Genomic DNA, 9,869 nt, shown 5'->3' on the forward strand with positions numbered 1-9,869 from the left:
TCTTGCATCGAGAAGATTAACGACATGGACACACACACACATGGAGTGGGTTAAGGAGCGGAACGTTTAATAAGCAGAAGAAAGGAGAGAGGAGGGTAGTTCCCTCTCTCTTGTGAGAGAGGTGTCCGAAAAAGGGAAGAGTGGCGGACTGCAGCAGATTTTATAGGCAGGCTTGAGGAGGCAGAGCCTGATTTACATAGGGCCCACAGATTGGTTCAACCATGTGTGATGTTTTCGTAGCGCAGAGGGGGTGGGAGAAGGCTGATCACCCCACTCTGATCTTATTATGCAAACAGGCTTTCCACTTGGCCAGGGCCATCTTGTCTGCTCCTTACTGTACACGTGGCTGGCAAAGGGAGAAGGGAAGATGGAACCGCCATTTAGAACTTGCCTATTCCCGAGTAGTATTTTGCTGCCGGCAATCATGCATGTAAGCTTCCAGCTTTCTTGTCTATGTCTGCGACTTGATTTTACAGGCTGCTATTTGTTAGAAAATGGTTTGGGGGCTGCTTTTCATTAAAAAGCAAAACCTTACCAAGAATTCCCATACCCTTACTATCTGCCTAAGTAATTTCTTCTTAACTCCTATATCAGAGTCATGGGACAAGGTGATGAAGAAACTGTATTCTCATGAGATTCACTTCTTCTATGGGGGTCTTCAAGTTGGTTGGCATTAGCTGTTTTGCTGGAATTTAGGATCTAAAAAACAACTTAAACAATTTCTGAGATCCTACTTATTGGAATAGTGGGGATGCAAGTGGTCAGTATCTAGTGCTACTGTGACTTTCAGTTACAGGGAAGTAGGTCAAAGCACAGCCTGACTAATGCTTAACTATAACTGTATTTCTGTCCAGAATTCTTGTTAACCCTATGAGGGTTACTTCAGTACTATTTCTTTTACCCCTTTTTGGGTGGTTCTTTTCCTGGCCTTGGGTATTTTCCTGACATGTTTGCACTAATCAGTACTCTGATGATTACTTGAGGGGAGCCCTCTACAGATCTTTGAGGTTCTTTCTCTCTCTTCTCTCTGGTGCTCTGTCCTATGAACTTTAACTGCTTTGATCTCCCTGGACGCTCAACTCTGTCTCTTCAACTCAGGAAGAATGCTACTGCCTCAGTTCCCCCTTCCTGCTCTATGGCCTACACACTCTCTGAAGGCTCTAGTTTGGGCAATTGGGCTCACATTATTTTTTCTCATCTCTCAGGCATCACTGTCTTTCAGTGCCTCATGTCTGGTGTCTTGAAAACTGTTGTTTCACCTATATTGTCTAGTATTTTAATTTTTCCAGGTGTGAGAGTAAATCCAGTCTTTGTTTCTCTACCTTGGCTGAAAGCCAGGGTCTGCCCCGGATCTTTATTTTTTTAAGTATTTTTAAAGGTATTTATTTTACCTTGACTAGATCCCTGGCACATGAGGGATTTTTTTTCTTTTTCTCTCTTGTTTTCAACCCCTATTCCACCATAACCCCATCAGTTTTGGAGCCCTGGAAGGCTCTGTCTGTTCACCCACACAAATCTGAGTGAATCCTATCCATCCCTAAAGGGCCAGCTCAGGGCACTGCTCCAGCAACCTTTGCACTGCTGTAAGTCCAAGCACATCTGTTTCCCCTCCTCTCTACTCTATAGGTCTATGCAGTCTTTTCAGTATTGACTTTGTATATGTATGTTTTCCTCTAAACTGATGGATCGTTAAGGAAAACACTGGGGTTCATCATCTCCCTACGTATCACCTTAAGAGGCAGTCACCTCAAATCTCTACATTCATCATAGAAACAGAAATTCCATTAATAAATGTCAGGGACTGCCTCCTTAACCTTGGTGCTCTATTTCCCTCCCACTTTCTGGCTTATTCCATGGGTGGAGGAGGAAGCCAGGTTGGCTTGGTGGGAGAGGAATGGCATCAGTGTGAGGTCATGCCACATCGTCCAGAATGCCAGCTCCACACCACAGTGACACATTACAGGATTGAGCGATGCAGCTGGAGGAAAGAGAGGGAGACCCGTGTCACTTAGACTACAAACAAAAGGGAGGCAGGTGCAAATACAAAGCAAGGACCTGGCGGGAAGTGGCAGGTACATCTGGGCGCATGCCACTAGTGCCTGCAGAGAGTGAAGGCAGTGAGAGAGGAGCCATGCCCCATGAGGGATTTTTATTATTATTATTATTTAAGAATGAGGAAACTGAGGCCCAGGGAGAGGAAGTAACTTTTCCAATCACAAAAAAAGAGTCAGTGGCAAGAGGGAGAACTAAGATATCTTTAGGCCCAAATGTACTTGCCATTGTGTTTTAGTCTGCACAAGTTGTCCCAACTCACAATACCTTCACAATGCACTGTTCTCTCCATAGTGCTATGAAGAAATGGAACCTGCAGCAAGGTGGATAAACTTTCCCCAAGCCACACAGGTAAAAACATGTTTCAATCCCTGGGTTGAGTCCGAAGCCAGTAGTGCTTTATAACGCAGCCTCCCAGTAAGTGCTGGGAGTACTCCCAGTAAGTGCTAATAGTAAGTGCTGCTTTTTTCAATTCTTTTAAAAAGTTTATTTGTTCTTTCATTAATTTATTCTCTTAACAAACATTTATTGATTACCTTTTCTCTATCAGTCACAATATTAAGTGCTAGATGAAAATATGGGTAAAAACAAATGAAGTGGTGTCATTGTCTGGGGTAAATACCCAAGGTTTGTCATCTCACACCAGAGAAATTGAGGGCGCGGACACACAAGAAGTGAGTTTAAGAGCAGAGGTTTAATAGGCAAAAGAAAGAGAAAAGAGAATAGCTCTCTATCCTGCAGAGAGAGAGAGGGGCACGTGAATGGGTCCTCCAGTTCCCTGGTGAAATGCATGAGGTTTTGTGGACAAGCTTCAGGAGGTGGTGTCTGATTTACATAGGGCCCGAGAGATTGGTCAGAGCATGTGTGACATTTGCATAGTCCATGAAGAAGCTGGCCATCCAACCCTGATCTTTTAGTATGCAGATGGGTTCTCTACCTGGCCAGCACCATATTGTCTGTTCCTTACTGTACACATGGTTGGCAAAGAAAAGGGAAGATGGAGCCGCCATGTTGAACATGCCTAGCCCCAGGTAGCCTTTTCCTATTGGCACAGCTGCTGGCATTCACCTGTGCAAGATTCTAGCTTGCTTTTTCAGGCTGTAGCTTGATTTTCAGGCTGCTCTTTGTTGGAAATGATTTGGGGCTGCTTTTGTTAAAAGGAAAGTCTTACCGAAGACTCTTTTACCCTCACTATCTGCCTAAATCATTTCTTTTTAGATCCTGCATCACAGGTGTGGTCCTTACTTTCCAGGGTCCCTCTCCTAGTACGAATGTTAGAACTAAGAATACAAATAAATGCTATCAGCTATTTTATATGCTATAATAGGTTTGTTTGTTTTTTCAAACATTTTATTTTATGTTTATTTCTGGGGGGACAGGTTCCTGCTCTGTCACCCAGGCTGGAGTGCAGTGGTGTAATCATGGCTCACTGTAGCCGCAGCCTCGTGAGCTCAAGTGATTGTCACGCCCCATTCTCCTGAGTAGCCAGGACTACACAACCATGGTCAGCTAATTTATTTTTATTTGTATTTTTAGTAGAAACAAGGTCTTGCTATGTTGCTCAGGCTGATCTTGAACTCCTGGGCTCAAGTGATCTTCCCACCTCACCCTCCCAAAGTGCTGGGATTATAGGCATGAGACACTATGCCTGGTCAGATATTTTACTTTTAAACATATGCCAAAGTTTAAGTTCAAGCAAATCACAAGAAAAGAAGCGTGAGTGGGTTAATTCAGAGATTGTCTCCTATATAAAAATTTTATAGAAAAACAGGATGATTAAATAATCACTGTTAGACTGGATACAATAAAAAAAAAATAAAGCATTGTTTCAAGATCATTAGATCCTGACTGACAGTCAGCTGAGTGGGTGGGTATCTGGCTTCCCAGAAGAGGTCTTAATCTCATTAAAGTTTATCAGAAAATTGCTTAAGCATTTTATCAACGCTAATTTCTTCCCAGAAAGAGGTTGGAAATTACATCATGCAAAAAGGTTCTGTCCCATTCCAAGTTTGGGACTGTGTTTTTTTATTAAGTATGGCCATATACCACAGTGGAGCAAAAGAGAAATCAGGTCAGTTCCACCATGAGGACAACAGTTAGTGATAACTAGCATCATTTGAGTGTTATATGGCAGGCACTGTTCCCTTCACTTGAGAGATATTAACTCACTAATGCTCACATAGTGCTGTGAGGTAGGGGCTTTTCTTATCCCCTTTTCTACAGTGGAGGAACGTAAGGCACAGAGAGTTTAACTTGTTCAAGGCCTCTCAGCTAGAATGTAGCAGAAAGATCAGGAAGGTATCACAAGGAAGATGGGTGAATCTGTTCCCCAAGGGGATGATAGGGAGGAAAATATTCTGGGAAGACTGGACCCCCAACCCCATTCTATGCTGTGAAGCTGTGCTTGTTTTCAGAGATGTGGGGGATTCTGGATCAGTGGAACCACTTGAACCCCACACGTCACTGGGGAAATCCATTTGGGCTTATGCCTGGGTTTTAGAGGGTGGCTGACTCAAGTCCCAGCTGTGTTTCTAGACCATGTGTTCTGGTATGGACAAAGTGGAGACTCCTCTTCACCTAACAGCTTTCAGACATATAAGCAAAACTTCCTGCCAAGGCAAAAACACATTAGCTCTGCTGGCCATGGACAGGTGACTGGAGTGGTTTCCAGGGTCGTTTTCGCTCCAGCCTTAGTGTTCCATCTTATTTTGTTTGCTTCCTCCTTTGTTCAGCGTGTTTCTGCATTGCCTTTAAACTCCACAGAGGGAGTGTTGAAAGTGGTGTTAAGAAGAGTCTTGCTATTGTAGTGTAAATAAAAGTAAAGATGATAAAGTTTTACAGGGCTATGTACAGATTGATAGTTGGTGCAGTATTACTTCAGGCACAGGAAGAGCCTTTCAGAATCTAACCTGTTAGAAATTACAAGAGTTTCTGTGTGAAAATTTAAAGAGAACGTTTAAAAAATAATATTTCTTATGTCACCTATAAAAATTCCACTAACCCCAATACAACTATTATATTATTTTTACATATTATCTCTTCTAAATGTAATACATGCTGGGAGTGTTATCTGTGGTGTATGCCTACTATTTTGTGTTCTGTTTGTTTTCAATGACCAGTGGATCATAAACATTTTTCATGTTTCTGCATAATTATCATTTTAATGGCCACATAATATTCCATTGTGCAGAGGTACTGTAATTTATTAAACCATTCCCCTTAATGTTAGCCATTTATGTGTTTTCAGTTTGGGGCTTTTATAGATAACACTGCAGTGAGCATCTTCTTGCAAATAGCTTTTTGCTGCTGTTGAATTTCCATAGGAATAATTCCTAATAGAGGCATTACTAGTAAAGGACACAGACATGTATATGGCTCTTTCTCTATATTGCTGAATTGCTTTGCAAAAATATTATTTAATACAGTGCCATCACTCTGGAATGAATCTGCTAGCTTTTTCTGCACTTCAACAGCAGTTAGCAAAAACTTTTTTTCTAATTTGACAGATAAAACAGTATTTCAACTGGCTTTAATTTACGTTCCTTTGTTTACTAGTGAAGATTACTATTTCTCCATGTATTTGTTTATATTGTATATAATTTTCTATGAATTATCTGTTTATCTGTTATGGTCTTGGTGTTCTTATAAATTTAAATGCACTCTTTGTAGGTGATAACTATTAATCACTTTTGTTTTGTTTATTCAAATACTTTGTTGTCCTTTTTAATTTTAATTTTAATTTCCATACATAATATAAATTATGTTATTATGTATGGAAATTGTCAATCTCAATCTGTGAGTACTTCTTATTTTTCTGAAGAAGAGAGAGTAATTCTTTTATGTATCTTTTGAGTGTTTTAAATGCCTTTCATTTAATCATTTATTCAACATCGAGTTACCAGGTACCTTTTGTGGGGCAGATAGTCTTCTAGGTTCTGAGAATCTAAAATTTTCATCTTCTTGGAGGTTACATTTTAATGAGAAGAAAGACAATAAGCAAAAATGTAACTAATATACAAGGTAGCAATAAATCATATAAAGAAAAAGATAAAGCATAGCAGAGGACAAACAATGACCAGGGAAAGATTTAGTGTTCAGGAAAGGCCACTGACAAAGTGACATTTGCGATAGGGAAGACAGGGAGGGCCAATATCAAAAGGTATCATTCGAGCAGACCTGGACGAGATGACAGAGGGAACAGAAAGTGCAAAGGCCCTGAGATGGGAACATATGTGGCATGCCGAGTGTATTAGTTTGTTCTCACACTGCTATAAAGAACTGCCTGAGACTGGGTAATTTGTAGAGAAGAGAGGTTTAATTGACTCAGAGTTTGCATGGCTGCAAATAAAGATATACCTGAGACTGGGTAATTTATAAAGGAAGAGGTTTAATGGACTCACAGTTCCACATGGCTGGGGAAGTCTCAGAATCATGGCAGAAGGTGAAGGAGGAGCAAAGTCACGTCTTACATGGTGGCAGGCAAGAGAGCTTGTGCAGGGGAGCTCCTACGTATAAAACCATAAGATTTCCTGAGACTTCTTCACTACCACAAGAACGGTCCAAGGGAACCTCCTCCATGATTCAATTATCTCCACCTGGCCCCACCCTTGACACATGGGGATTGTTACAATTCAAGGTGAGATTTGGGTGAGGACAGAGCCAAACCATGTCAACACCTCTTCACAGGGCAGCAGGTGAGAGAATGAATGCAGGAAGATCTATCAAACACGTATAAAACCAGCAGACCTCAGATCTCATGAGAACTCACTGTCATGAGAACAACGTGGGGGAAACTATCCCCATGATCCAGTTACTTCTGCCTGGTCTCTCCCTTGACTTGTGCAGATTATGGGGATTAAATTCAAGATGAGATTTGGGTGGGGACACAAAGCCTAACCATATCACTGAGAAACAGGGAAAGCCATGTGTTTGGAGTGAAGCAGAAGAGGTGGAGAATTGGAGAAAACAAGGTTGTTACCAGATGGTATGGGGCCAAGGACACTGGATTTAATCTGAGGGAGATGGCAAGCCACTAAGTTGAGAGGGCATGAAACAGACATCTGATTTACAGTTTAACAGGATCACTGGATATTTTTATATTTGAATCATTTTGGCAGATTTAGCTCTCCAGGTATGTAATCACATCATATACAGGAGATATTTTGTGTCTTCTTTTCAGTATTTATTTCCCTTGTGCTGTCTTTATCTTTTTTGTTGTTGTTTTTAAAAACTTTCCAGACAATGTTAAATAATATTTTTATTAATGATTTCAATGACAACAATAATAGTAGACATCTTTGTATATTCTGAATATAGAGGAATTATTGCTAATTTAAATATGGATGCTCTATGCTGTTAACAGGAATTCTTTTAATTCTAGTTCTTAAATTTTATTAGAATGGTTGTTGATTTCTATAAAATACCTGTCAAGTATGCATTAAAGTTATAAGACACTTTTTCTGCTTAGTGTCTTGATGTGGTGTAGCATATTAATAGAACCCCTTATATGAGGCAATACTTGTTTGCAGCCCTGGGGTAATCCCACTTTGTCATGGTATAATTTTAGTGTATATATCATTGAATACGTTGCTATTCTTTTATGAACTATCTGTGCTCATGATCCACTCAGTTTAGCCCCCTCTATCCCTGACTTCGTCCTCCCCTGACTGTGGTTCAGAGAGCTGTGGGGGCATAGGTGACCAGGCAGAGGCCAGGGTGTGTGTGCATGTGGTGGTTGTTAAGGAGGTGGGATGGGGGGTGTCAAAGTACCTGATGGTGATTTCGCCAGCATCGCAGTCTCAAGTATGATATGATGTCTCATCCTTTTAAGTTTTAGTTTTTATCAAGATATGTATGCCTATAATTTAAAGAATCAGAGAGTTTAATTAAAGTTATTACAAAAAATAGCAGCCCTTTTCCCATCCTACTTCATTTTCCATTTGTGAGAGACAACTACCTTTTTTCTTTTCTAGCTGTGTATGTGTGTGTGTGTGTGTGTGTGTTTAAATTTCTGTTTGCTTTAACTCTAAGTAACAGGCTTATACAATTATTTGCCATTTTTCTATTTTAAGCTTTATTATTAACTGACTTCCTACTATGAAAGATGACAGTTTAGCTCCCTTTACCCCATATTCACACTAGAAACACACTCCCAACACTCCCTCTTTATACCATAATTGTGATTAGATCCAAATTTAGTATTTACAGTATATTATTGTGAAAATGTACTTTGGTTACACCTGAGCTATATGATTCTGTTTAGGCACAATTTTTGTTTTCTGGAATTAATAATTGTTTTTGTTTGTATGTCTGATGCTTAGTTTTCTATGTATTTATTAATAATTCCATCCCCAACATTCTTTAATTCAATAAATACCATCCCAATCCTTTCAAATACATCAGACAATCTGTCAGTTTCATCTCCTTGTTGAAGTCTCTCTGGATATCTCTGACCATTTTTGTCTGATTGCTTTCTGGAGCACAGCTCTCAGCCTGGGTTCAACCGGCTCTAGCATTCTAGGAATTCCCCCTTCCTCTCTTCTGTTTGGATATCCTGTTTCCTGAATCTAAAATCTGTTCCTTTCTTGGATTGTCCCCTTGTTTTGATGGAGTGCATCCTCCAATAACTTTATGAAAAAAGATGCTTGAGATACTTTCTTCTTCTTTTCCTCTATTCCTTAAAAAATTATGTTTTTACTCTTGAACATATATACCATAGGAAAGTATATAACATTCCTTTTTTCTTATTTTTTGGTGTCTTGATCTATTTTTTTTATTCCAATAGGTTTTTAGGGGAACAGGTGGTGTTTGGATACATGGATAAGATCTTTAGTGGTGATTTCTGAGATTTTGGTGCACCCATCACCTGAGCAGTGTACAGTGTACCCAATGTGTAGTCTTTTATCCCTCACTCCCCTACCACCCTTCCCAAGTCCCCAAAGTCCATTGTATCATTCTTACGCCTTTGCATCTTCATGGCTTAGCTTCCACTTATAAGTGAGGATATACAATGTTTTGTTTTCCATTCCTGAGTTACTTCACTTACAATAATGGTCTCCAACTCCATCCGGGTTGCTGTGAATGCCATTTTTCAATTCCTTTTTTTGGCTGAATAGGATTCCATGCTATATATATACTACTTTTTTTTTCCACTTGTTGATTAATGGGCATTTGGGCTGGTTCCATATTTTTGCAATTGTGAATTGTGCTGCTATAAACATGCATGTGCAAGTGTCTTTTTCATATAATGACTCAGTAGTGGGATTGCTGGATCAGATGGTAGATCTACTTTTAGTTTTTTAAGGAATCTCCACACTGTTTTCCATAGTGGTTGTACTATTAATGGTTTACATTCCCACCAGCAGTGTAAAGATGTTCATTTTCACCACATCCACATCAACATCTATTGTTTTTTGACTTTTTAAAATTATGGCCCTTCTTGTAGGAGTAAGGTGGTATTGCATCATAGTTTTGATTTGCATTTCCCTGTAATTAGTGATGTTGAGTATTTTTTCATGTTTGTTTGCTGTTTGTATACCTTCTTTTGCGAATTGTCTATTCATGTCCTTAGCCTGCTTTTCGATGGGATTGTTTTTTCTTGCTGATTTTTCCTGCTGATTTATTTAAATTCCTTGTAGATTCTGCATAGTAGTCCTTTGTTGGATGCATAGTTTGCAGATATTTTCTCCCACTCTGTGGGTTGTCTGTTTACTCTTCTGATTATTTCTTTTGTTGTACAGATGCTTCTTAGTTTAATTAAGTCCCATATATATATATGGGACTTAATTATATATATCCTATATATATATATATATATA

General features: G+C 39.5%; 2 protein-coding genes across 5 annotated transcripts in view; one reads left to right on the plus strand and one right to left on the minus strand.

Moving 5' to 3' along the window:
* ZBTB7C (zinc finger and BTB domain containing 7C) overlaps window positions 1–9,869 on the plus strand; it is a 376,979-nt gene that overhangs the window by 159,026 nt on the left and 208,084 nt on the right. The window lies entirely within an intron of this gene.
* Window positions 1,810–2,344, minus strand: ZBTB7C-AS2 (ZBTB7C antisense RNA 2). Its single transcript, XM_017862301.1, is given in 4 exon segments — window positions 1,810–1,844; window positions 1,847–2,150; window positions 2,152–2,287; window positions 2,289–2,344. Coding segments are annotated over 4 exon segments (531 nt in total).

Source organism: Rhinopithecus bieti, unplaced genomic scaffold, assembly GCF_001698545.2.
Source record: "Rhinopithecus bieti isolate Rb0 unplaced genomic scaffold, ASM169854v2 scaffold_57691, whole genome shotgun sequence".
Lineage (NCBI taxonomy): Eukaryota > Metazoa > Chordata > Mammalia > Primates > Cercopithecidae > Rhinopithecus > Rhinopithecus bieti.